This window comes from Acartia tonsa, chromosome 1, assembly GCF_053477335.1.
Source record: "Acartia tonsa isolate MP-2025a chromosome 1, ASM5347733v1, whole genome shotgun sequence".
Taxonomy (NCBI): Eukaryota; Metazoa; Arthropoda; class Copepoda; order Calanoida; family Acartiidae; genus Acartia; species Acartia tonsa.
Genome location: NC_137260.1, coordinates 2,561,755 through 2,586,921, shown reverse-complemented (window position 1 = coordinate 2,586,921; position 25,167 = coordinate 2,561,755). Strand labels below are relative to the sequence as shown.

General features: G+C 30.0%; 3 protein-coding genes and 1 long non-coding RNA gene across 6 annotated transcripts; all 4 read left to right on the top strand.

Annotated features, from left to right (window-relative positions):
• Positions 1–1,042: 1,042 nt before the first annotated feature.
• LOC145331917 (uncharacterized) lies at positions 1,043–2,974 on the top strand. 2 transcript variants are annotated; one of them, XM_080176794.1, is made up of 2 exons: positions 1,043–1,131; positions 1,433–2,974. In XM_080176794.1, exon 2 carries the CDS (start codon positions 1,458–1,460, stop codon positions 2,337–2,339), a length of 882 nt encoding a protein of 293 aa, XP_080032920.1. In that variant the 5' UTR covers positions 1,043–1,131; positions 1,433–1,457; the 3' UTR covers positions 2,340–2,974. The 2 variants fall into 2 exon arrangements, with proteins under 2 accessions (XP_080032920.1, XP_080032928.1); XM_080176802.1 differs by having other exon boundaries at positions 1,043–1,143.
• A 2,993-nt stretch (positions 2,975–5,967) lies between these two features.
• LOC145328045 (uncharacterized) lies at positions 5,968–9,985 on the top strand. Of its 2 annotated transcripts, XM_080171634.1 has the most exons (3): positions 5,968–6,056; positions 6,718–6,805; positions 8,392–9,985. In XM_080171634.1, the coding sequence occupies exon 3, from the start codon at positions 8,416–8,418 to the stop codon at positions 9,754–9,756; it is 1,341 nt and encodes a 446-aa protein (XP_080027760.1). In that variant the 5' UTR covers positions 5,968–6,056; positions 6,718–6,805; positions 8,392–8,415; the 3' UTR covers positions 9,757–9,985. The 2 variants fall into 2 exon arrangements, with proteins under 2 accessions (XP_080027760.1, XP_080027831.1); XM_080171705.1 differs by lacking the exon at positions 6,718–6,805 and having other exon boundaries at positions 5,974–6,056.
• A 123-nt stretch (positions 9,986–10,108) lies between these two features.
• LOC145328413 (uncharacterized) lies at positions 10,109–14,472 on the top strand. The gene is made up of 2 exons (XR_013882441.1): positions 10,109–10,193; positions 13,628–14,472. It is a non-coding gene; the product is annotated as an uncharacterized LOC145328413 (long non-coding RNA).
• Positions 14,473–22,046: 7,574 nt separating this feature from the next.
• LOC145328179 (uncharacterized) lies at positions 22,047–23,362 on the top strand. Its single transcript, XM_080171803.1, has one exon. It carries the CDS (start codon positions 22,070–22,072, stop codon positions 23,243–23,245), a length of 1,176 nt encoding a protein of 391 aa, XP_080027929.1. The 5' UTR covers positions 22,047–22,069; the 3' UTR covers positions 23,246–23,362.
• Positions 23,363–25,167: the final 1,805 nt, after the last annotated feature.

Genomic DNA, 25,167 nt, shown 5'->3' with positions numbered 1-25,167 from the left:
CTATGAATACAGTGAAATCTACTGCATCTACCAGTTTTGTTGATAGTGGTGAAGCTGATATTAAACTAGAGATAAAAGAAGAAGCAACTCTTGATGAAGATCCTCTCTCTATCAACATAGAGGCTGAGAGTGTGGAAGAAACTATAAAACAGGAAATGGAAGAAGAAATTGAGGATAAAGATTATCTTTCTTGTGAACAGAATTCTGATGAGAAAATGATAAACAACATTGACATAGTCGAACATAAAATTGAATATGATTAACTAAATGATAGATTGTGACTTGATGAGAAAGATAAATTTTTGATAAATAAAATTGCTATATATAAAAAGACAATATATTACTTACCTAATAAGTTATTTATTTTCTTTGTTACATAAACAACTTTTTTCACTTTTTTTATTTTCTTACCTACACAATTTTAGATTGATTGAATACGGATTTTAAAATTATCTCTCTGTGTAAATCTGTAATTCTTGTAGTTATTAGGTTTGGCATTAAAGTGAGGCCTTAGGTTATTAAGTAGATATAAAGGATGTCTTTTGGGATGTATTTTGAATTCAGCACATGTATGAAATACTAGATGTTAATCAGTACTCTTGTAACTTATGCTTTTAATCATTTTACTGAAATGTTATATTTTACTGTCACAAAAATATACTTTTTTGGGTGTACCTCAAAAACTGCCAGATAAAAATTAATTTTTCATTTAAATATCTTTATTGCCAATTATCATATTATATTATATATTTATATTTATTATTTATATAATTATCATATTCTATAAAAATAGTTCATGGTTCACTACTCCAAGTACCTAACTCGTTAAATGCTCTTCATACAACTGTCCATACCAAAAAAAAGAAACCATCTTGTATACAGAACTTTTTCAAGGAAAGAATATAAAAGATTGAGTTACAAAAGATAAAAGTTATTCATAGGAGATTTTATGTTTTTATACTTTTAATATATATACTTATATTCATTTAGATCTCATTATTAGACTTCTACTACTTATAAATTAATAAATTTGTTTATTTTCAGACAAAAAAATAAAAAGAAATAGGATTTGAAACTGAAGTCAACAGAAAGCTAAACAAACCAGGCATAGTCTCTGTTCAATAAATTAAAGTAAGTTAAAAGGTACAAGGATATGGATTTTAGAAGGGGAGTTTTCATAGAGTATATCTGGAATAGTTTTACCATATACATATTAACGGACACACACTACATACATAGCTATACTAAATTAGATGTGGATGTTAGGAGGAAAATTTTCATATAGTACTAAATACATAGTGACAGACCTTCGAAACAACCTTAAATAAAGAGAAGCTGTAATAAGAAAGTCATACAAATACAAAAAAATAATAAAAGTGGAATTATCATTCCAATTCTACAATAGTATTACATTAAATATAATTTATTCCAGGTGCAAGAACAATTAATAATTCATCATGAACAAGTGTCATTTCTGTTGCAAGGAATTCTCTACAAAAAGCAATTTAACAGCACATATGAGAATTCATACAGGAGAGAAGCCATTCAAATGTGATACATGTAATAAAGCTTTCCTAACAAGTAATAGTTTAACTGTCCACAAGAGGATCCATACAGGAGAGAAGCCATACTCTTGTGATATATGTGAAAAGGCTTTCTCGCGACAAGTTGCAGTAGCTGAACGTAAGAGGATCCATACAGGAGAAAAACCATATTCATGTGATATATGTGAGAAAGAATTCCGTATAAATGGTGATTTAACTGTTCATAAGATGACCCACACAGGTGAGAAACCTTTCTCTTGTTATATATGTGAAAAAGCTTTCCGTACAAATTCTCAATTAAATGTCCATAAAAGGATCCATATAGGAGAGAAACCATTCTTTTGTGGTACCTGTAATAAGGCTTTCTCACAACAAAGTGCATTAGCTGAACATAAGAAGATTCATACTGGAGAGAAGCCATACTCTTGTGATGCCTGTGATAAGGCTTTCTCAAAACAAAGCAACTTAATTGTACATAAGAGGATCCACACAGGTGAGAAACCATACTCTTGTGAATTATGTCAGAAATCTTTTAATTTAAGTTCTGACCTGACAAGACATAAAAGATCAGCTGGACATCTCATAAAGGTAGAATCTGCTAAGAAAACAGTTCCACCAACAGCTTCTACCAGTTTTGTTGATTGTGGTGAATCTGGTGTAAAACTAGAGATAAAAGAAGAAGAAACTCTTGATGAGGATCCTATATCTATAAAGATGGAGGCTGAGAGTGTGGAAGTAATTATAAAAGAGGAAATAAAGGAGAAAAAAGGAATTGAAAGTGAAGAATCTTTATAAGTAGATTAAAAAAAAATGTTTGTTAAATGAATGAACTTAAATTGCGAATTTGTTGTCTTTTAGCAAGAGCTGTACTATGTTTGTATTTAGGATTTAAAGTAATGTGTAAATAATATTGCTTTTCCAAAATCAATTCTAAAGAAAAAATCATGATACTTTGAAAAAATGTTATTTATAATTATATACATTTTAAATAGGTGGTTTTAAATATATTTTTTGTCTGTCTGTCCATATAAAAAGACTTCTTTTACGACTGAAATGATTCAGTTCTCTTTTGAAGGAATCTTTATAAAAGACTAGGTATGTTTTTTTTGTTGGAATGTAGTTGGAACCTATCAAATATAAGAATTGTTTATGTATTGTCTATGAATGAACCTAGTTTGGGAATTTGTTGTAAATGTATTTTATCAAGAGGTATTGGGAAGTTTTCATCCTATATAGAATCATTCCATTGTAATTTTTTTTAAATCAGGGAGGAGGGGATTTTTATCACAGGGGTGTAGTGGGGTTTTCCACCCTATTCTAATAGTTTGAGGAATACTAATTGATATAATATTGTAAAAAATCATTATATTTCAACTAAATCATGTAAATACTGTTTCTATTAATACATTATTTCTGTCCTTATCTCAATATCGTAGAACATAAATTATTAATTTTATGAACAATTGGTTTTTCTTATAATTTAAGAATCAGTATCATATATATCATATGTTTATAATGTTTTTTTTTACTTTTTATTATTGAATTTAAATTATTTAAATACCTATATGAGTTCTTGTATTTTATAATGCTCTTGTACAATTTCTGTAAAATCTAACTTTGTATCAACTTTATTTTACTATTTTGATTCTTACATTATATATTCATCTTATTGTGTCTTACATTATGCTTATTATTTTTCAGATAAAAAAATGAACTGAAAAAGTAGATTTCTTGTAATCTTCATTGAACCAATAAGTCCCTAGGATAAAAAAGGTGACTAAGATTTTATTTTGAAAACTGTATACTCATAAATTTTAATTTATTTTGCAAAAAAAAGCATCCTAAAATGATATTCAGTCATTCAATGAAGAAATTGAGTGTTCATTGCCAAAGTAATAAAGAATATATATCTTTCTGTTAAGATCAAATTTTGCGTTATTTGGCCAATATGAATTGTTAGGTTAAAAGCATATGAAAACAAAGAGAGGGGTAGGTTTTTGGTAAAATCTGTAAAGGTGTGTTTTTAAGGCTTAAAAATAGTAGTAGAACGGTAATATTCACTAAATATGTGTATTTCTTATTGAAAAGAACTATAGACAAATTTTAAAAAAAGTAAACATAAATTTTTATCGTTCTACTACTGATTTTAACTTATAACACATAACCTTTACGGATTTTACCAGAAACCTACCCCTCTCTTTTATTGAAAGTTGGCGCCCTCCTCCACCTCCCATAAATCCAAATTTGTATAGGCATGAGGTTTGTGTTTCTGTAAATGTAAATTTCATATTTTTAAAATTAAACTTTTTTATTTCCAGGTGCAAGAACAATAAAGAGTACACATGAGAATTCATACAGAAGAGAAGCCATTCAAATGTGATACATGTGGTAAGGCATTTTCAGACAAAAGTGACTTAACTAAGCACAAGAGGATCCATACAGGAGTGAAGCCATACTCTTGTGATACATGTGAAAAAGCTTTCTGTAGAAATCCTCAGCAAGCACTTCATAAAAGGATCCATACAGATAAAAAGCCATACTCTTGTGACACATGTGAAAAAACTTTCTCACAACTAAGTGAATTAACTCGTCACAAGAGGATCCATACAGGTGAAAAACCATTCAAATGTGATACATGCGAAAAATCTTTCCGTGCAAATGGTGACTTAACTGTTTATAAAAGAATTCATGCAGGAAATAGACCATACTCTTGTGATACATGTAAAAAGTCTTTCTCACAACCAAGTAATTTAACTGCACATAAAAGGATTCATACAGGGGAGAAGCCATATCCTTGTGATACATGTGAAAAATTTGAACTGAAGAAATTTCGCAAAAATAGTGATTTGACTTTTCATAAGAGGATTCATACTGGTGAGAATCTATACTATTGTGAAATGTGCAAAAAATCTCTTAAATCAAGTTCTGATTTGTCAAAGCACAACAAATCAGTAGGACATCTCAGGAAGTTAGAATCTATTAAGAATTCAGTTCCACCTTCTGCTTCTACCAGTTTTGTTGATTGTGTTGAAGCTGATGTTAAACTAGAGATAAAAGAAAAAAACAATCTCCTGATGAGGATCCTCTCTTTATAAAGCTGGAGGCTGAGAGTGTGGAAGTAATTATAAAAGAGGAAATAAAGAAGGAAGAAGGAATTGAGAGTGAAGAATTTGTTTAAGAAGATAAAAATAAAAATGTTTAATAAATAAGTGAACCCAAATTGCAAATTTATTGTAAATGTACTTTGACATTTGCTTTGTTATAAATTTATGTTTGTATTTAAGAATTGATAATATGTGTAAATACTACTGAGATGGGTTTTTATAAAAATGCCGCGTTTTATCGACAATTTTTTAGACATGTCGAAACAATCACGGCATTCACGAATTCTTAACAGCGTATACAACTATTTATTTAATTATTCCGCTTTTGTTGGTACGGCCTTCATAGAAGAAAAACAAATTTTCATCCATTTTTGCAGCATATTAATTATTGCATCTTTTAGAGCAGTATTAGACATTATACAAATGGCTAAAATAATAATTTTAAAATTTTGAATTCTTAAGTTGTATACTCTATTTAGATTTCGCGAATGCCGCGCTTGTTATTCATAGCGTAAAAATGTCGAAAAAAAGCGGCATTATCTTTTAAGAACCCATCTCTGTTGAAATGATATCGTCTTCATTCAATCAATCAATATCTAAAAGAATATCGAAAAACGCGGCAATTAAAAAAAAAACATCTCTGCTTCTCCAAAATTTATTGTTTAAACATCTGTTTTGTTGTGAAAAGACTTTCTCAAGACAAATTCATTTAAAAGGCCATAAGAGGATCCATACAGTTAAGAAGCCATACTCTTGTGATTTATGCAAGAAATTTTTTATTAAAAGTTCAAAACTGTCAAAGCACAACAAAACTGCCTACCATCTCAGTTAGTTAGAATCTACTAAGAATACAGTCCAAACTTCAACATCTACCAGTTTTGTTGATTGTGGTGAGGCTAATATTAAACTAGAAATAAAAGAAGAAGAAACTCTTGATGAGGATCCTCTCTCTATCAACATGGAGGCTGAGAATGTTGAAGAAATTATAAAACAGGAAATAGAAGAAGAAAGAATTTAGGAAAAAGATTTTCTTTCTTGTGAACATAATTCTAACGTGGATACAGCAGACTCAATTGATATTGTGGAACACAAAATTGAAATATGATGAACAATATTAAGCTTTTGTTCTAACATGAAACCTGAGTTTGTAAATATTCTTTATTTTTAATGTGAATATTGATTACTTTATTTTTTTCAAAGATATTTCCATATGCTTTTTTTTTCACCTTAACTTTTAATTTAAGATTATTTTGTTAAGAAGCTATAGGTATATGTTTTGTGAAAAATATTTTTTTTTGTTACATTGTACTATTTTTTTCAGATAAAGCAAAACAATGAAAATGAAATGATATGAAAGAAGTGTAATTCTTCCAACCTTCACTAAAACAAATAACTAATATAAAATCAGGTAAAAATGATTTCTTGTATCAATTCTGTCAAAGTCAACCTACCTCTCTCTTTCTAGAATATAAATCTTTGTTATTATATCTAACTATTATAGAAAGATCAACCTACCTCTCTCTTTCTAGAATATGAATCTTTGATATTATATCTAACAATTATAGAAAGATCAACCTACCTCTCTCTTTCTAGAATATGAATCTTTGATATTATATCTAACAATTATAGAAAGATCAACCTACCTCTCTCTTTCTAGAATATAAATCTTTGTTTTTATATCTAACTACTAGCGGCTACTACCCTAGAGGCCTTTAGGGACACGTAAAATTGTTTCTTTTCAATCTTCATTAAAATCAGCTGTTTACCAAAAATATTTTTTTGCCGCTTTATGGTGTTAATTATGTTTTAAGCTTATTTTCAAATTTTATGGTCAAACGAAAAAGAAAACGTAATTATAAAACCGTGGGGACTAGTGTAATAATCAGTTCCATGTCTCCTCTCTCCCTGAATTTACCGCCATTATTTTTATTAAAAATAACACCATATCATATTTGCTTGTCCAGTTTCTAATTCAAAGTGGAAGGAGTTCGCGCATTGAGCATCATATTTAAGTAAATGGGCGGAGATTTAGCTAATTCTAATGAATATAACTATTGTTTATGATTTAGGTTGATAATTGAATCATAGTGAGTCAGCAACTAACATTCATAGTGAACAGAGAGAAATCTATTATACAGATCTACTTTATATTATAATGTATTTATATTTTTTTTGAACAGGAAGTTTTTCTATATTTACGGTCGGCCCGTCTGTCCGTAACGGTCAGCTCTTTTCCTTAATTTCAACATTTTATAAATGTCTAATAATTTCGAACTTTGCATGATGATTCCTGTAACAGTTAGGTACAATTTAGAAAGCGTAGCAACTGTATAATCTTTACCATAACTTCTGTGCGTCCATTTAATGTTCATTTTTATCCTTTCTGACAACAAATTTTACATGTGTTATAATTATCTTATTCATCTGTTTTTTTTTTAAATACTGGTTCCCATTATAACAAGGTACAATTGAATAAGGAGGCATGTCTATAATCAAGTTCTTAAAATGTAAGTGTGTCCTGTAATTAAGCAGTTTTGCTGCAAATTTACTTTAAATCTTCCTTAGACATATAAATACATTTATTTTCTGCTTATTCAGTTCTGACATTCTTAATGTGTTAATGTCATTTGTTTTTAATCTTCGCTTTTATGAATGCTGTCATTCTTATTTTTAAAAAAATTGCCGTCAATTTCCAAATATCACACCTACTCTATATATCACTTGATGTGTTGGTCTATCTGAACTGCTCTGGTGCAAATTTTTATAAGAAATATGCCTTTACTCAGCTTTTATCACAGATAGATTGCATTTTTTCTCAGAGGTCCCCGAAGTTTTCTTTTTCGTTTGCTTAACAACTTTGGGGACACTAGGGAATTTTGATTGGTTGATTCATTTAAGTTGGGTGTTCAATCGTTTCAACCACCAATTTTTATCTAAAAAAGGGGTAATTATGTGCATTATCATAAGGAATGCTCATCAATTTTATTGGCCATAGTCTTATCCCTTTAGATCCCTGGATTTTGCTGCTAGTCTGGTTTATTTGAGCTCGGGTTTTATAGATATTGTCATCAATGTTTTACTTCTATAATAACAATTTATTTCCAGTTCTATGTGAATGTAATTATTTATATTTACCGCCCTAACTCATATACTTCCTGGGATGGGGGTAAAGGGGTGTTTACCCCAAACTTTGAAATCCCTCATTTTACTCCCCTACCTCAAATATTTAATTCTAACTTCGCCCATTTATCATTGATTTAGAACAATTTAAGTAGGAGGAGTAATAAAGAATATTCTTTTAATGAAAAAAAACTAAAACTGGGGAGATGGGGGGGGGGGTTATAAAACCTTATCAATTCTATACACAAATATAAATGCCGTCATTCCATGTTTGTCAGCTTCGCTTTTATAAATGTTTTCATCCTTGTTTATTACTGTAGGTCTGTAACAGTAGCTCTTATCATAAATTCAGGCATATCAGAACTGTTCTGATGATTCCTTTAACAATAAGTAATGGATCTGTAAAATTGTTATTAGAAAGGTCATTTGTTATTTTAAAATTATTTAGTTTTATCGACAACAATTTGAATATGACTTTAACAATTTGTCTGACCACCTGTTTTTCTTGCTTTGCTTCTATGGAAGTTTTTATCCTAGTTTCAATTTTTACCTGAATGTTGTGTTTATTTGAAAATATTGGAAAAACGATATTTTGGGTTTTTATTAATAAAATAATATTTCAGGAGATTGAGAGAGGATATACCAGCATGAATACCTGTGATATTTGTAATAAGAATTTTACAAGAAAATCTAGGTTGGTTGTTCATATGAGGTTTCATACTGGTGAAAAACCATACTCATGTGATCAATGTGAAAAGTCATTTACAACTGGTAGTCACTTGAACAGACATAAAATAATTCATACAGGTGAGAAGCCATATTCATGTGATCAATGTGAAAAGACATATTCTGATAGTAGTGATTTAACCAAACACAAAAGGATCCATACAGGTGAAAAGCCATACTCATGTGATCAATGTGAAAAATATTTTTCTCAGAAAAGTTCATTGACCTCTCACAAAAGAATTCATACAGGTGAGAAGCCATACTCATGTGATCAATGTGAAAAGACTTTCTCTGAAAATAGTAAATTGACTGTCCATAAAAGGATCCATACAGGCGAGAAGCCATTTTCATGTGATCTATGTGAAAAGTCTTTTTCTATTAAAAGTGCTTTTATTAAACATAAAAGAGCCCATACGGGTGAGAAGCCATTCTCATGTGATCAATGTGAAAGGGCATTTACAACTAGTAGTAGTTTGATCAGACACAAAGGAGTTCATACAGGAGAGAAACCATTCTCATGTCATCAATGTGAAAAGGCATTTTCTCAAAATAGTGATTTGACTGTCCATAAAAGAATTCATACTGGTGAGAAGCCATACTCTTGTGGTCAATGTGAAAAGACATTTTCTCAAATTGGTCATTTGAGACATCACAAAATAATCCATACAGGTGAGAAACCATTCTTATGTGATCAATGTGAAAAGACATTTACATCTGGTAGTGAATTGACTCGACACAAAAAGATCCATACAGGTGAGAAGCCATACTCGTGTGATCAATGTGAAAAGACATTTACAACTAGTAGTCACTTGACTCGACACAAAAAGATCCATACAGGTGAAAAGCCATACTCATGTGATCAATGTGAAAAGACATTTACAATTAGTAGTCACTTGACTCAACACAAAAGGATCCATACAGGTGAAAAGCCATACTCATGTAAACTTTGTGACAAACATTATACCTTTAGTTCAGACTTATCAAGACATAATAAATCCCCTGGACATTTAGAAATGATGAAAAGCTGTAATGATACAGTTCCATCTCCTGTATCTATTAGTTTCATTAAATGTGAAGAAGTTGATGTCAAGGAAGAAATAAAAGAAGAAGAAATATTTGATGAAGATCCTCTCTCTATCCAGATGAGAGCTGACAATATTGAAGAAAATATTAAACATGAAATAGAAGATCCTCTTTCTTGTGAACAAAATTATGATGAAGATAGAATTGATACTATTGATATTGTTCATCATAAAATATAAATATAAACATTTAATTGTCATAGGATACAAATGTCTATTTTGCATGGAAGACAGGATTATTTCTCAATTGAAATAAAAATCTAAATTTTATTTTTCACATTAAAAATCTGCATTTTATCTTTATTTTTTGCAATTTTTTATTAATTTTTCAAAATGTATTACTTTACACTTTAATTTACAGGATCTCCACATTAATCCTGTCTTCATTTAATTTTAATTACAACTTGCTGTTTAAATGACTTTTTTTACGTGATTGATAATAATGTTTTCCAGTATTAAGACATATCATTAATTTGTCTATTTATCTTGTAGTGTAAATAAAATAATTGTCAAATGTAAAAATATTATTTTCAGATTAATTTATAACAAACACAAAAATGCAGAGTAGATTTCAATAAAAAAGAAGTTTTCTACTAATTTTGTTTACAAAGAAACAGGTTATTCACTTTATTATTACAAAAGATTTTATGCCGAGAGAAAATAAAGAGGGCCATATCTCTTAGGTAAAGTTACGACTCCCTTATTTGTGGCCAATGCTAAACTTTCCTGATTATTGTTTGCAAGATCGAGTATATTTATATATCTATATATATCTACTCAAAGTATATAAAAGTGAAATATGATAAACAATTGTTTTTCTTAATGAAGTACCAAATTTTGTAAATATTGTATTATTTTTGATGTAAGTATTAAAGTGAGGGGTTGGGTTGGGGTTACTTGGTCATTTTTAGGCAATATATTGATATTAGACTATAGGTTATTTGGGATAAAACTTTACTTTATGTTATATTGTCAAACATTAATACCTAGCCTATTAATCACCCAGTATGTGAAAGTGGCAAAACTTGGGTTGGTTGTACCCTCCCTAAAATTAGCTATAACCCTTCCCAGGACCTATGACAAGCTACCCTGTAAAGGAGAATCACATCGGTTCAGCGCTTAGCGAGATACTTTGGAACAGACAGACATCCAGTTATTTTATTATAAGGATGTAAGGGTATGTTGTTTTATTTATATCATGTTTTATATGGAAAGCAAATCTAAAATATTGTTAACTATCAGTTTATACACATCAAATAACCTTTGTATTGTGCTCTTTCTAAACAGACTATTTCATATAATTAAAGAATATTTTCCCCATTTTAAAGTTAGTACATTTTTCATTCTAATTTCCCGCAGGGATATAAAGGGATAAGACAATTGCCAATAATTTGATGTACATCCCCAATGTTAATACACAAAATTACCCCTTCTGTAGATATCAGTTTTTCTGTTGAAATGTTTGGACACTCAACTTAATATACCCACCAATCAGAATACATTTATAGTCCCCAAAGTTGTTGGTCAAACGAAAAAGAAAACGTAATTATAAAACCTTGGGGACTAGCGTAATAATCAGCTCAATGTCTCCTCCCTCCCTGAATTTGCTGCCATTATCTTTATTTAAAATAACACCATATCATATTTGCTTGTTCAGTTTCTGATTAAAAGTGGGAGGAGTCCGCGCATTGAGCATCATATTTAAGTAAATGGGCGGAGATTTAGTCTTTGTAGATATAACTATTGTTTATGATTTAGGTTGATAATCGAATCAAAGTCAGTCAGTAACTATTTATATTTTGCTTTACTTCAGAAATAGTTAGGGTTAAATCTGTTACTTAACCAATAAATGTATAATTATAGATATAGACCCCAGTGGTGGGGACTTTTTTATTTTGCTAGCAAATTTCCGATGTTATTGGCTGATATTCAATTAAAAATCACCACAGGGTTTTCACCCATTTGAACATACTGTTATTTAACCCCTTACTTTTACCATTCTGATCTACATGAAATTCTGCATTAGTTAAACTATTTTCAAAATACACACAAAAAATATTTTATAAATTTTCAACAATTATCACTCATGACGATTCTAACGGTATGCATAACATTTTTCTGCTATACACATAACTATAAGCTGCGCAATTCCAATTCTCTAAATATGCGCATTTTCTTCACAACCTTTCAATATAATAAATCTTCAAAAAATAAGGCCTTAGGAAAAACCGGTGTGATTTGTTGGAATAATCCTTATTAAATATTTCAACATAAATATACTTTAACAGGTTTTCCAAATATATAAACCTTTTATATATTTTTTTTCAATGCATAATTAGTTTTTTAAAAACATTTCTCCTGAAAGCCACTGTAATTTTAGTATGCCAAGCTAATTACTCAATAATTCTATTTTCAACGTCTTTTTGACCACCTTTCTGATAGAAAGAAATGGAGAGGGGGAAATATGAATTTCTCGGTTGCTATTCAAGTTAGACTGTTGATATTTTTGTTTGTAAAGATTTCCTATTTCAATGAGCATCAAATATTTAATTTACATGGTCCATTTGTCAGTCAGTTATGCTCTGAGATATATTGTGAATTTTTTTGTGTAGATGAGGAATCTAGAGGATGTTTACAAGAGTAAAGTCTACAAGAGAAACGTTATTCTTAAAATCTTAATTTTACAAAGAAAATAAAACAATTATATAAAATGCTTTATATATTTGGAAAACATGTTGTAGGACGTTTAAAAATGATTTTTTCTACAAATTATGCCTTAAAACGGTTTTCCAAATGCCTTATATTTGAACATTTATGAATTTAAAGGTTGTGGAAAAATCGCGCACATTTCTAAAATTCAAATTGTGCGGCTTGTATTAATAGTAAAAAGTTTTATGCATACCGTTAGAATCGTTATAAGCTCTTGTCTTTGGACATTTTCTTATTCTTTTGCTTAACAACTTTGGGGATACTAGTGAATTTGAATTGTTTGATTCATTGTTTGAATATTAAGTATCCAAACCACTCAATAATCTCCCTTCTTACACAACCAGGGGAAGCTGCGTGAATGTATAACGACTGAGAAATTCGAGTTTGCCACATGGGGACTTGAACTCGAACTCTCACCACTGTAACTCTATTTATTGGCCATTGTCCCTTTAGAAACCTGGATTTTTCTGCTAGTCTGGTTTATTTCAGCTTGGCTTTTAAAGATATTGTCATCAATGTTTTTTTTATAATAACAATTTATTTCCAGTTCCATGTTAATATATTATTTATATTTACCGCCCTAACATATATACTTAATCATATACGTCCTGGGATGGGGGTAAAGGGGTTATACTACAAACTTTGAAATCCCTCATTTTACTGCCCTGCCTCAAATATTAAATTCTAACTCCGCCCATTTATCATTGAATTAGAACAATTTAAGTAGGAGGAGTTGCTAAATATTATAAAAAATAATTATAAAAACTAAATATTAAGGGGGGGTTGGGGGGTGGTTGGGTTATAAAACCATATCAACCTCTGTACACAAATATATATGCTGTCATTCCATGTTTATCAGCTTCGCTTTTTTTAATGTTGTCATCCTTGTTTATTACTTTCTTTCTACAATTTTTAAAAGCTAAGAATTCTTACGTCTGTTTGTATATACGTACATAACACTAGCTCTTATCGTAATTTGTTAGAGAAAGGAAGTTTGTTCTTTTAAAATTAATTAGCTTTATTGACAACAACTTGGATATGACTTTTACAATTTGTATTGCTTGTCTGACTGCCTGTTTTTTCTTGAAAAGAAAAGGATCTGTAATATTGTTCCGAGAAAGACTATTTGCACTTATAAATATTTAGTTATTAAGAAGACAACAATTTTTATGTAATGTAATCATTGGATTTATACTATTTTTTTTTTTAGTTTTACTTCCATGAAAGTTGTCATCCTTTATTTTACCTTTTTTTTCTCGATTTTGTGTAAATAATTTTTTACCTAGAAATATCTGTACAACAATATTTTATGTTTTAATACTGATCCATAAAAATATTTCAGGAGATTAAGAGAGGATAAACCAGCATGAATACCTGTGATATTTGTAATAAGAATTTTAAACATAAACCTAACTTGGTTGTTCATAGGAGGGTTCATACTGGTGAGAGACCATACTCATGTGATCAATGTGAAAAGACATTCAGACAAAGTAGTGACTTGAACAGACATAAAAGAATTCATACTAGTGAGAAGCCATACTCGTGTGATCAATGTGAAAAGACATTCAGACAAAGTAGTGAATTAACTGTTCACAAAAGAACTCATACAGGTGAGAAGCCATACTCGTGTGATCAATGTGAAAAGACATTTTCTCAAATTAGCCATTTGACTGTCCATAAAAGAATCCATACAGGAGATAAACCATTCTCATGCAAACTTTGTGACAAACATTATACCTTTAGTTCAGATTTATCAAGACATAACAGATCCCCTGGACATTTAGAAAAGATGAAAACCTTTAATAATACAGTCCCAACTTCTGTATCTATTAGTTTAATTGAATGTGAAGAAGTTTATGTTAAAGAAGAAATTAAAGAAGAAGAAATATTTGATGAAGATCCTCTAACTACCCAGATGAGAGCTGACAATATTGATCCTCTCTCTATTGATATGTAAATGAATGAGAGTGTTGTAAATAATTTCACAAGAGAATTAAAAATATTATTTTACTTTCTGACACAAAATCTAATTTTGATTAATATCCAGAAAATCTCTAATTTATCATATTACTAAATACATCGCCCCTTGCGCACAGACTTTCTTTTTAGTGTAATATAAACTCTCTAAATTATTGAACAGTTTGTCCAGCCGTTTATGAGATAGTATTGACCATGCATACATACATACATACATACATTCTATTAGTTCATGTAATATAGGATAGTTCTACAAAGAGTATTTAAAGAGTTAAGGTACTTAAAGTAGTGAACTTTTATATGTCTCAGTAGAATATATTAGGCATTGGATAGATATGATTATGTGTTAAAGAATTTTTAACATTGACCAGACCAAACTTTTTTTATTTGGCAAAAACTAAAAGTTAAAGTGATTTGCCACATAAATTACATGAGAATGGTCTATTTTTTTTCCAAATATGAATAGCCAAAACACCAATATCAGAGAATCTTTTTCCACATATTTCACAAGAGTTATAAAAAAATTAACAGGGGTTCCCCTTGGGACAAGTTACTTAAAAAACATAAAAAATAACGTCCGGTTCATTATAGGACAGGTTTTCTATAGATTCTTTTTTTAAAAATAAAGAAAACCGTCCGGTTTACTTACAATATCCACATTATCTCACGCGGAAATACCAACTAACCATACAACATATATATATATATAAAGACCATTCTCATGTAATTTATGTTGCAAATCACTAACTTTTTTAGATATTGTCAAATAAAAAAAGTTCGGTCAGGTCAATGTTAAAATTCTTTATCACTATCATATCTATCCAAAGCCTAATATATTCTACTAAGACATATAAAAAGATAACTACTCTAAGTACTATACTAAATATTTTATTGGTCATTCTTTGTTGTTATGTGTATTTTGTTGTATAAAAAGTTTGAAGTTCTATTAACTAGTAAATGTTATCTAAAGTTGTATTTATGACAAAAAAAGTTTTCGCCATATATAACATCCAACGAAGTTGAAAATAAAAAACTCATTTTTTAAGGAAAATCCCTGGTCAAATCTTTTAATTTTAATCAATAACTTTATATTATGCACTACTACGTTATTTAAAATAGAAAAAACTTACAGTTCACTATTTTTTTTAAATGCACTTCGTGAAACTATCCCTTGATTTCAATTATCTTAATTGCCAACCCATAATTATCATATTCTATAAAAAAATATTTCAAGGTTCACTACTTCAGGTACCTAAACTCGTTAAATGCTCTTCATGCAACTGTTCCTTCCAAATAGAAACAATCTTGTAGACAGAATTTAGACTTGGATAGAATAATTAAGATTGAGTAATAAAAGATAAAAGTTAGTCATATACTTTTAATATCATAGACAAAATGATGACCAAACATCTAAGATTTTTTCTTTATTTTTGCTTATTTCAAAATCTTTTAAATTTAACTTATGAACTTATGGCTATGATTTTACAAATAAAGAGATATATTATGATATTTTTTTGTTTGTTTGTTTTCTGTCTAAATATTTGATAAGAGTTAATGTTAACAAGAATAGTTGCATGAAGTGTATTTAACGGTTGAGATAGTTGGAGTAGTAAACCTAAAAATATTTTTTTCGTGATATGAAGATTATGTGTTAGTAAGAAGGATTTTGGAAAGGAAATTAAATTTTTTTTGACAGTTTTGAAGATACACATAAAAATGGTTAATTTGTGATTTTGAATGTTCCCATTTTATAAAGATGATTGCAAGCATACAATAGAAGAATATTATTTTACATTGGTATTTTATAGGGAAGTATTTAATGAACAATATGGCACCACTTAGATCTTATTATTAGACTTGTGCTACTTAAGAAAAAATAATTTTGTTTATTTTCAGACAAAAAATAAAATAGAATAGATTTGGAACTGAAGTTATTAGATTATTACCTACCTACCAAGTATTTTTTTCTTTGTTATATAAACAAGAACTTTTTTCACTCTATTTATTTTCTTACACATTTTTAAATTGATTAAATAAGGATTTCAAAGCTATAACTCTTTGTAAATTTATGATTATGTTTATTCTGTACATATCGTTTTTTTTATTTCTTGGTTATTTCTTATATTTTCAGAACATGAAAATGAACTTTGGTTACATGGAATAATAAATATCAGAAATAGAAACAGGTATTTGGACGCTCCGTAGGAATAAAGTTAGGCATTAGATGGAGGCCATAATGCCTAACCTTAAAAGTAAATTAGTTTTCTGTAATCAAAATATTATTCAAACAGTTTTGGATGCTTTTTTCTTAAGTATGTATTTCAAATAAAAGCTGAAGATGGAATAAAACATCAAAAGTAGACCAAGTAATAATACTATTGTCATTTACATGTGAATGGATAGAAGAGAAAGTGGGATAAGAATTAGATGTAAGAGAAGTTTTCATATAGAAGGTATATAAGATTCTGGAATGATTTTACCTGCAGATTGTTACAGATGTATGGCACACTTAAAATATAGAGTAACAACTCTAAATAAGATGAATGTAGTTAGTTTTCATGAACAGACATGCAAACACACTTAAATTATTTTAAAAAGGGTGGTGAATCAAAAAGAAATATAATCTTAGATTATTCTAATATTATAGAGGAAGGATTTCCGTCTGTCTTTAAAAAAAGACTTTGTTAACCAAAAAATATTTCAGATTTTAAATTTAATTTTGTTTTTGGTACAGCAAAAAACTTTTGAAGGAGGAGGAATAACCCCTTTACCCCCCACCCCGACTTGGACGTCCCTGGGTTTCAGCTAAAAGTTATTGACAATATGACAACAAATTATTATTTTATTATCTACATTTTGATTAAATAATATTTATTCTAGGTGCTAGGATAGTTCTCTATCCATCATGTTGTTGTTGTGTAATATTTGCAAAAAGAAATTCTTCTGCCATAGTAATTTAACTAGACATTTGAGAATTCATACAGGCGAGAAGCCATTCAAATGTGATATTTGTGGAAAGACTTTCTCACAACAAGGTAATTTAACTGGCCATAAGAGGATCCATACAGGTAAGAAGCTATACTTTTGTGATACATGTGAAATTCCCTTCTCGCAAAAACATTCATTAACTATACATAAGAAGATCCATACAGGAGAGATGCCATACTCTTGTGAAGAAAACTTACAATAATAGATACAACCTGTCAAAACATGAAAAATCAGCTGGACATCTCAAACAGTTAGATTTAACTACAAGCACAGTTCCAACTTCTACTTCTACCAGTTTTGTTGATTGTGGTGAAGCCAATGTTAAATTAGAAATAAAAGAAGAAGAAACTCTAGATGAGGATCCTCTTTCTATCAACATTGAGGCTGAAAATGTAGACGAAACTATAAAACAGGAAATAGAAGAAGAAGAAATTGAGGATAAAGATTCTATAGATATCATAGAACATAAAATTGAAATATGATGAACAATTGGTTTTCTTACATAAAATACAAATTTTGTACCTAAATATTGTATTATTTTTAATAAAAAATATTAAAGGGGGGGGGGGGATGTTTTGCAACTTTTACTCCGTCATTATTAGACTTGATATTAATGTTAGACTATGAGTTATTTGGGATAAAACTGTACCTTTTAGGTTATATTATCTAATATTAATACCTAGCCTAATAATCACGGAGTAAGTGAAATTGGCAAACCTCAGCCCCCCCCCCCCTCTTACTCCCGACCATTACTTTGTCTTTATAAAATCTGTAACTGTATTGATTTCGACTTTTGCTGGTTATTTAAGATTATTTGGTTTAAAATATTTTTTTCTATTTAACAAATCAAAACTTTTTTTTCAGATAACGGATAACAATGAAATGATAGTAGAATTCTTCCAGTCTTTATTTAAATGAATAGCTAAGATAAATCAGGTAAATGTGATTACTTTCACTAACCCCTAACAGTCGGGCCCCTTGCCGTACCTTTATCGGTCGGTGGAGGGGGGGGGGGGGCATACAACGCTCCTACCCCTATTATCTCAGCTCCTATTAGATCTAGAGGGCTAAAAATTGTGGCTGTCCCCTGTTTGATTAATTTTCGAATGTAAGTGAGTCAAAGTCAATTTTCGCTTCCTTCACCCTTTTATTTAGCAACATTTGTTTTTAGATCCTTTTTTACTTAAACATAATAACTTGCATAATTTCTGTCATAGTAGATAATAAAAAAAAACTAATATGGTAAAATCAATCTCTCTCTTTCTAGAATATAAATCTTTTTTATTATATCTATCTACTAGCGGCTACTCCCTTAGAGGCCTCTAGGGACACGTAAAATTGTTTCTTTTCAATCTTTTTTAAAATCAGCTGTTTACCTACCAAAAATATTTTTTTTGCCAATATATGGTGTTAGATATGTTTTAGGCTAATTATTAAAAATATCTGCAGGCCGGCGTTATTTTTTAAATTACTCTGGGGAGGATGGTTGTACTTTCTTTTTTTAAATTAGCTATAAACCTTCCCAGGACCTATGAGAAGCTATCCTGTAAAGGAGAATCAAATCGGTTCAGCGGTTAGCGAGATCGGATCATGGAAAGAAAACAAAGTTGCCGGTTTCATCGTATTTTCACAGTAGCTTTTGAAGGGTTATTTTAGGTTAGGTTAGGTTAGGTTAAGTAATGACCCGCAGGGTTAGAAAATATGCCCCGCAGGGCTAGAGCCCCCCGCAGGGGCTAGAAATAGGAGAAAGGCTACTGTGAAAAAACGACGAAACCGGCAACTTCGTTTTCTTTCCATGATCCGCGGGATCCTTCATAATAAGGATGTAATGGTATCTTGTTTTAATTTGATATTATATTTTATGTGCAAAGTAAATCTACAATATTGTTATCTGTCAGTTTATACACTTCAAATAACCTTTGTATTGTGCTCTTTCTAAACAGACTATTTCATATAAATAAAGAATATTTTTCCCATTTTAAAGTTAAGTTAGTATGTTATCGTCCTAATTTACCGCAGGATTATAAAGGGATAAGACAATGGCTGATAATCTGATGTACATCCCGAATTTTAATACACAAAATTACCCCTTTTGTAGATATGAAGAGAGGGGTAGGTTTCGGGTAAAATCCGTAAAGGTGTGTTTTTTAAGGCTTAAAAATAGTAATAGTATTACTAAATATATGTATTTCTGATTGAAAAGAACTATAGACAAAAAAAATTTAAAAAGTTAAAATAAATTTTTAGTCCCCAAAGTTGTTGGTCAAACGAAAAAGAAAACTTGATTATAAAACCTTGGGGACTAGTGTAATAATCATCTCAATGTCTCCTCCCTCCCTAAATTTGCCGCCATTATCTTTATTTAAAATAACACCATATCATATTTGCTTCTTTCTAATTAAAAATGGGAGGAGTCCGTGTTGAGCATCATATTTAAGTAAATGGGCGGAGATTTTGGGAGGTTCTATTAAAAAAAAAAACAAGAGTTAATTATTGTTTGTGATTTAGGTTGATAATCGAATCAAAGTCAGTCAGTAACTAATTTTCACAGAAAACAGTTTGAAATCCATCATACAGATCTACTTTATGTTATAAGGTATTTATAGTTTTTTTTGTTATTTATTACAGAAATAGTTAGGTTTAGATTTGTTATCTGATCAATAAATGTATATGTTAAGATGTATAACTGGTAACTTTCTGGTTCAAGTGGTGGGGACATATTTATTCTGATAGCAAAAATCTATTTCCTCTTTTATAGGAACTTAGCTGTGTTATTATTCCCGATGCTATTGGCTGATATTCAAAGACTTTATTGAAAGTCGCAATAGGGTCGACACCCTATGAACATTGAACATACAGTTATTTAAACCCTTTCTTTTACTATTCTGATCTATATGAAACTAGTTAAACTATTATTTCTGATTAAAAGTGGGAGGAGTCCGCGCATTGAGCATCATATTTAAGTAAATGGGCGGAGATTTTGTGCAGTTTTATTTTTAAAGCAAGACTATTGTTTATGATTTAGGTTGATAATTGAATCATAATCAGTCAGCAACTAACAATCAAAGAAAACAGAGAGAAATTCGTTTTACAGATCTACTTTATATTATAAGGTATTTATATAAGGTAGGTTTTGCTAAAATTCCGTAAAGGCTTAAAAACAGTAGTAGAACGATAATATTCACTAAAAATGTGTATTCCTTATTGAATAGAACCATAGACAAAAAAAAATATATATTTATATTTAGTGAATATTACCATTTCTTGTACTGTTTTTAAGCCTTAAAACTCACACCTTTACAGAATTTTAGCACAATCTACCTATCCCTGTATTAGTTTAGATGCCCACTTACTATTCTGATCTACATGAAACTCTGCAATAGTTAAACTATTATAAAAAAATTGCAAAGAATATATCCCGGTTTTTAATAATTTAACTCTGAATTTCTCGGCTGCTATTCATGTTAGACTGTTGATTTTTTGTTTGTTTGCAAAGATTCCCTATTTTAATGCGCATCAAATATTTAATTTTCATGGTCCGTATGTCTGTTGTTAATGCTCTGAGATATATTAAATTTCTAGAAGAAAAATTTATTGCGTATTTTTTTGTGGCGATAGATACCTAATCTATCTCAAACCTTTAAAACATGTTGATTTTAAACCGTCTGACAATTTTTTATGTGTTGTAATTATCCTATTCATCTGATTTTTAAATACTGATTCCTATTACAATTAGGTACAATATTATAAGGAATCATCTCTATAATCAAGTTCTTATCTTGTAATTTTACAGCTTTGCAACAAATTTACTTACAATTTTATTTACACTTATACATTTATATTCTGCTTATTTAGTTCTGACATTCTTGATATCACACCTACTCCATATATCACTTGATGTGTTGGTCTGTCTGTACTGCTCTGGTGCAAATTTTTATAAGAATTATATCTTTTCTTATTCGTTTGCATAACAACTTTGGAGATACTAATGAATTTTGATTGGTTGATTCATTAAGTTGAATGTTCAATCGTTTCAACCACTAATTTTAATCTACAGAAGGGGTAATTATGTGCATTATCATAGGGAATGTACATCAACTTATTGGCCATTGTTTTATCCCTTTAGATCCATGAATTTTTCTGCTAGTCTGGTTTATTTGAGCTTGGATTTTATAGATGTTGTCATCAATGTTTTTCTTCTAAAATAACAATTTATTTCCAGTTCTATATGAATGTACAATTCATATTTACCGCCCTAACTCCTATACGTCCTAGGATGGGGGTAAAGGTGTGTTTACCCCAAACTTTGAAATCCCTCATTTTACTCCCCTGCCTCTAATATTAAATTCTAGCTCCGCCCATTTATCATTTATTTAGAACAAGTAAAGTAGTCGCTAAATATTTTGAAAAATAATTATAAAAACTAAATCTGGGTAGAGGGGGGGAGGTTGGGTTATAAAACCATGCTTGTCAGCTTCGCTTTTATAACTTTCCTTCTACAATTCTGAAAGCTTTCTTACATTTGTCTGTATATAAATACGTATATAACACTTAGCGTAAATTTAGGCATATCAGAATTGTTCTGATGATTCATGTATCAATAATTAAAGGATCTGTAAAATTGTTGCTAGAAATATAGTTTCAAAAAATATTAAGCTTTTTTGACAAAAACTTGAGTATGGCTTTTACAATTTGTATTGCTTGTTTATATGGAAGTTGGTATTCTTGTTTCAGTTTTATCTGAATGTTGGAAAAACAATATTTTATCTTTTTAGTAATAAAAATAATATTTCAGGAGAATGAGAGAGGATATACCAACATGTATACGTGTAATATTTGTAACAAGAATTTTACACATAAATCTTTTTTTGTTATTCATATGAGGGTGCATACAGGTGAGAAGCCATTCTCATGTAAACAATGTGAAAAGACCTTTGCAAATAGTAGTAACTTGACTGTCCACACAAGGGTTCATACTGGTGAGAAGCCATACTCGTGTGATCAATGTGAAAAGACATTTAGAACTGCTGGTGAATTGACTGTCCATAAGAGAAGCCATACTGGTGAGAAACCATACTCTTGTGATCAATGTGAAAAGACATTTACAACTATTAGTATTTTGACCCAACACAAAAGAATCCATACAGGAGAGAAGCCATACTCATGTGATCAATGTGGAAAGTCATTTTCTCTGAATAGGTATTTGACTGTCCATAAGAGAATCCATACTGGTGAGAAGCCATACTCGTGTGATCAATGTAAAAAGACATTTACAACTGCTGGTGAATTGACCGTCCATAAAAGAATCCACACTGGTGAGAAACCATACTCTTGTGATCAATGTGAAAAGACATTTACAACTATAAGTAGTTTGACTCAACACAAAATAATCCATACAGGAGAGAAGCCATTCTCATGTGTTCAATGTAAAAAGACTTTTGCACGGAAAAATAAGTTGATCCTTCATGAAAGAATCCATTCTGGCGAGAGACCATACTCATGTGACCAATGTGGAAAGACATTTTCTCAAATCTACCATTTGACTGTCCACAAAAGGGTCCATACAGGCAAGAAACCATACTCATGTGATCAATGTGAAAAGTCATTCAAACATAGTGGTGCTTTTACTGATCACAAAAGAATTCATACAGGTGAAAAGCCATACTCATGTAAACTTTGTGACAAACAATATCCCTCTAGTTCATCGCTATCAAAGCATAAAAAATCCCCTGGACATTTGGAAATGATGAAAAGCTGTAATAATACAGTTCCAACTTCTGTATCTATTAGTTTCATTGAATGTGAAGAAGTTAATGTTAAAGAAGAAATTAAAGAAGAAGAAATATTTGATGGAGATCCTCTCTCCATCCAGATGAGAGCTGACAATATTGAAGAAAATATTAAACAAGAAATAGAAGATCCTCTTTCTTGTACACAAAATTATGATGAAGATAGAATGGATACTATTGATATTGTTAGAAATATAAATATTTAATTGTCATAGGATACAAATGTTAATTTAAAGAGACAGGATTAATGCCAACTGCTCAGTTCAAATCAAACTCTAAATCTTTAATTTTCTGTGAATAATTTTGTTGTTTTAAAACATAATGACAATTATTAATTTAATTGTTTCTGTGTGAATAGAATATTTATCAAATGTAAATATATTATTTTCAGATAAATATTTATAATACATAAAAATGTCCCAAGTATAGATAGCAATGTTATAAAGAAAACAAGTTTCCTACCAATATTGTTTCTAAATGCACAGGTTATTTATTTTTATTCATACTGAAGGATCCACATTATTCTCTAAGGGGTCTAACTTAATAGGATTTGCATGGATGGTTCTAGTAATATGATTCCTCCTCGAGAGCCAGCACCGCTGGTATGTCCAGCGATGACTCTTTCTCCTTGTTCTTGTTTAGGATTGTTCATTGTTAAAAAGTTGAAAATTTAGAAATTTTAATCATAGGCAATCTTTAATTTCGGTGTAGAGGAGAAAAGACATAGAGGAAAGATTTAAATTTGGTAGAAGAAAAGACAAGAGTTCTACACCTCTTTGTTTTGCTAAGCCGTAAGCCCCCGTGCCAACTTCAAGGCTTGGTGTATCTATGACCAACTCTTAACCTACCTTGTCTAATGCTCCCTTTAGTAAGGGGGAATGGACTTAAAAGGCCATATAGTACAAAAAACCTCACCCTACAAAAGGCCTAAATTAAATATAGAATAATCAAGGAATACAGCATCCATAAATCTGGAGGCCCTAACCCTGCGGGGCTACTTAACATTACCTAACCTAATTTAATTATGTAGGTAGGATAGATTAGGTATTTATTTATTCTATGTTTTTTTTTTTCATAAAGATAAAAAATAATAAGAATAAATTTCTGATTAGGTATTAGTAGGAGGAGTCCGCGTTGAGTAAATGGGCGGAGATTTTCAGAAACAAGAGTTAAAATATTGTTTGTATTTTAGGTTGATAATTGTATTAATGTCAGCAACGAACAATTACAGTAAACAAAGAGAAATCTGCAGAGGAATTTTGATTGTTGAATAAACTCATGAAAGGTACTTTAATTTCATTGTTTGCATTGGTTTTCACACTAAGTTTACACTCATCCTGTTGGAGATGATACATTATATTAATATACATTATCATAACAAAGGAGGTCATTATTTTCGCGTATTTTCCATAAAGGTGAGTGTTTTAAGACTTTAAAATAGGAGTAGAACTCTAAAAGGGATAGTTCTACGAAGTGTATTTAAAGAATTAAGGTACTTAGAGTAGTGAACTCTTATATGTATTAGTAGAATATTTTTGGCATTAAATAGATATGATTATATGTTAAAGAATTTTTAACATTGACCTGACCAAACTTTTTTTATTTGACAATATCTAAAAATGTTAAAGTGATTTGCTACATAAATTACATGAGAATGGTCTATTTTTTTCCAAATATGTATAGCCAAAACACCAATATCAGAATCATTTTCCACATATTTCACAAGAGTTATAAAAAAAATTAACAGGGGTTCCCATTGGGACAAGTTATTTAAAAAACATAAAAAAAATATCGTCTCCTCCCTCTGCTTAAAATTAATGATTGAATCTGTCATGTTTATTATGGTTAACTGTATTCTTAATTCTCCCCCACCCTTTTCAGGGATGGGGGATCATTATTGCCCAAACTGACCATTGTATATGTATTATGATGCTTTTATGTTATGATTATTTATTCCTATCCATGTAATTATTGTTTGTTGTATATATCTTCAGTATCCTTTAAACCTTCAATAAAGTGACAACTGAAATAGATGTTGATTATTGTCTAGTGAATGCTAGAGAAGCGTAGCTTCTCTATAGTAAGGTGTCCACGTCTGTTCACACTGCCGTAGTCTTTATTCGAACTC

What these genes read in the sequence shown, in the direction of transcription:
- LOC145328045 (XM_080171634.1), top strand. Translation starts at nt 8,416, where the DNA reads ATGAATACCTGTGATATTTGTAATAAGAATTTTACAAGAAAATCTAGG.
- LOC145331917 (XM_080176794.1), top strand. Translation starts at nt 1,458, where the DNA reads ATGAACAAGTGTCATTTCTGTTGCAAGGAATTCTCTACAAAAAGCAAT.
- LOC145328179 (XM_080171803.1), top strand. Translation starts at nt 22,070, where the DNA reads ATGTATACGTGTAATATTTGTAACAAGAATTTTACACATAAATCTTTT.